We start from the raw sequence: 1,842 nt of genomic DNA on the forward strand, positions 1-1,842 counted from the left end.
GATTGTGCCCATGTAAACGATACATTCTGATTATTTAATCCGAATACATTTCAAACCTATCAAAGAATTTTGTGCATGTCAACATAGCTAGTGCTTCTCTAGTTCACKTTTTCAAGTCAATTCCAACAATGTTATGATACCAAGTCAAATGCTTACCTTAAGTAAGGAATACTGGCAACTTGCAATGACAAGGCAGAACTGAAAAACCCAGATGTCTGTGAAAAAACGGTGGACCAGCAGCACTGAACCCAGAAAGGCCACCAAGACAGCAAGGACCACAGCCAGCACATTCTCTGAAACCTCACGGTTCCTGGATAAACCAGAAAATTCAACAAACAAGTAAATATAGGCATTTTTTTAAATGTCTACTATCCTAACTAAAATATATAAACTTAGCACAAAAAGTAATGAAATTTGTGATTGGTTTACYATTTCTYYCTTGTARTAATACTTCTTGGCAATAAACCTTAAATAGTTGTAAAGCCTGTTAATTTCACCCTAAATCAAATGTGTCAAACTCWARGCCCGCAGGTCAAATGCAGTCCATCAYAGCATTTTCTGTGCCACGTGCACCACAAAAAACAGTTTCTATGCATGAAATACATAAAGCTCAGTTATTGTCTGTTAGCGGTGCTTAGCTGTAACAATTAGACAAGGAACATGATGTTTCATGTTTAGTCGAAGGTAAAATGTAACTAATCTGTATAATGTTCGCAAGACTTGACCAAAAGAGCTATAGGTTTGTACCTTCTTATGAGATAATTTTAGTTTAAAACTCTAGTTTGAAATGGGATCAGACAGATGCAGTCCGTCACAAAATGCTTGGCCTTTAATTATTAATAGTGTAGGGAAAAATGCRTTGTTCAAAACGGTATGTCCAAATAAACAGGGATCTGCTGGATTTCTTGTCAAACCTTTATTCTCAATCTTCTGACTCCAATCAGGTGCAGCACTCAGCAGGCCTCAGTGTAAGACCTTGAGATAAAATCCCAAACAAAACAGAGCAGCTCTGCTCTAAGCAGAGAATCTTACACCAACAACTCCTTCCTACTGCAACCCCTGGYAAAATGTATGGAATCACCAGTCTTGGATGAGCACTCATTCAGTCATTTTTTCATTCTGTAAAACAAACTCAGATCAAAAACATGATACAATAATAAGGTCATTCCAAAGTGCAACTTGTTGGCTTTCAGGAACACTCAAAGAAATGAAGAGAAAACATTGTGGAAGTCAGTGAACGTTTCTTTTACTGACCAAGCACAGGGAAAAAAAAAAAATGGAATCACTCAATTCTGAGGAAAAAAGTATGGAATCACTCAATTCTGAGGAAAAAAGTATGGAATCACTCAATTCTGAGGAAAAAAGTATGGAATCATGAAAAACAGATAAACAAAAGACCATTCAAAATACAATGTCAATGTAAAACTTTATTTATAAAGCGCTTTAAAAACAGCCAATGGCTGCACCAAAGTGCTGCACAGCAGTCTACAAACAACACAAAAATTATTGAAATACATAATAAATTACAACAAACAATAATAAGAACAGATAAAAGTTACAATGTCAGGTCTAATATTAATTAAATGCCTTAGAGTAAAAGTGAGCCTTAAGAAGCACTTTGAAGTTTTCCAAGCTATGAATGGATTTAATGTGAATGGGCAAGTTGTTCCATAGGTTGGGAGAAGATACAGCAAAAGCACGATCACCTCTGCTCCTAAGTCTGGATCTTGGAACATCAAGAAGCATCTGGTTGTTTGACATAAAAAACACATCACTAGTATTTAGTTGCACCACCTTTGGCTTTTATAACGACTTGCAGTCTCTGAGGCATGGACTTGATGA

The 1,842-nt window shown here is 36.3% G+C and overlaps 1 protein-coding gene across 1 annotated transcript in view; it reads right to left on the reverse strand.

The window, feature by feature from the left end:
* Positions 1 to 1,842, reverse strand: part of pcnx1 (pecanex 1) — a gene marked incomplete at its 3' end in the record, with an annotated part of 24,953 nt that overhangs the window by 404 nt on the left and 22,707 nt on the right. Inside the window, 1 exon segment of the mRNA XM_014031509.1 lies at positions 157 to 310. Coding sequence (XP_013886963.1) covers positions 157 to 310 — 154 coding nt within the window.

Source organism: Austrofundulus limnaeus, unplaced genomic scaffold, assembly GCF_001266775.1.
Source record: "Austrofundulus limnaeus strain Quisiro unplaced genomic scaffold, Austrofundulus_limnaeus-1.0 Scaffold1264, whole genome shotgun sequence".
In the NCBI taxonomy this organism is placed as follows: domain Eukaryota; kingdom Metazoa; phylum Chordata; class Actinopteri; order Cyprinodontiformes; family Rivulidae; genus Austrofundulus; species Austrofundulus limnaeus.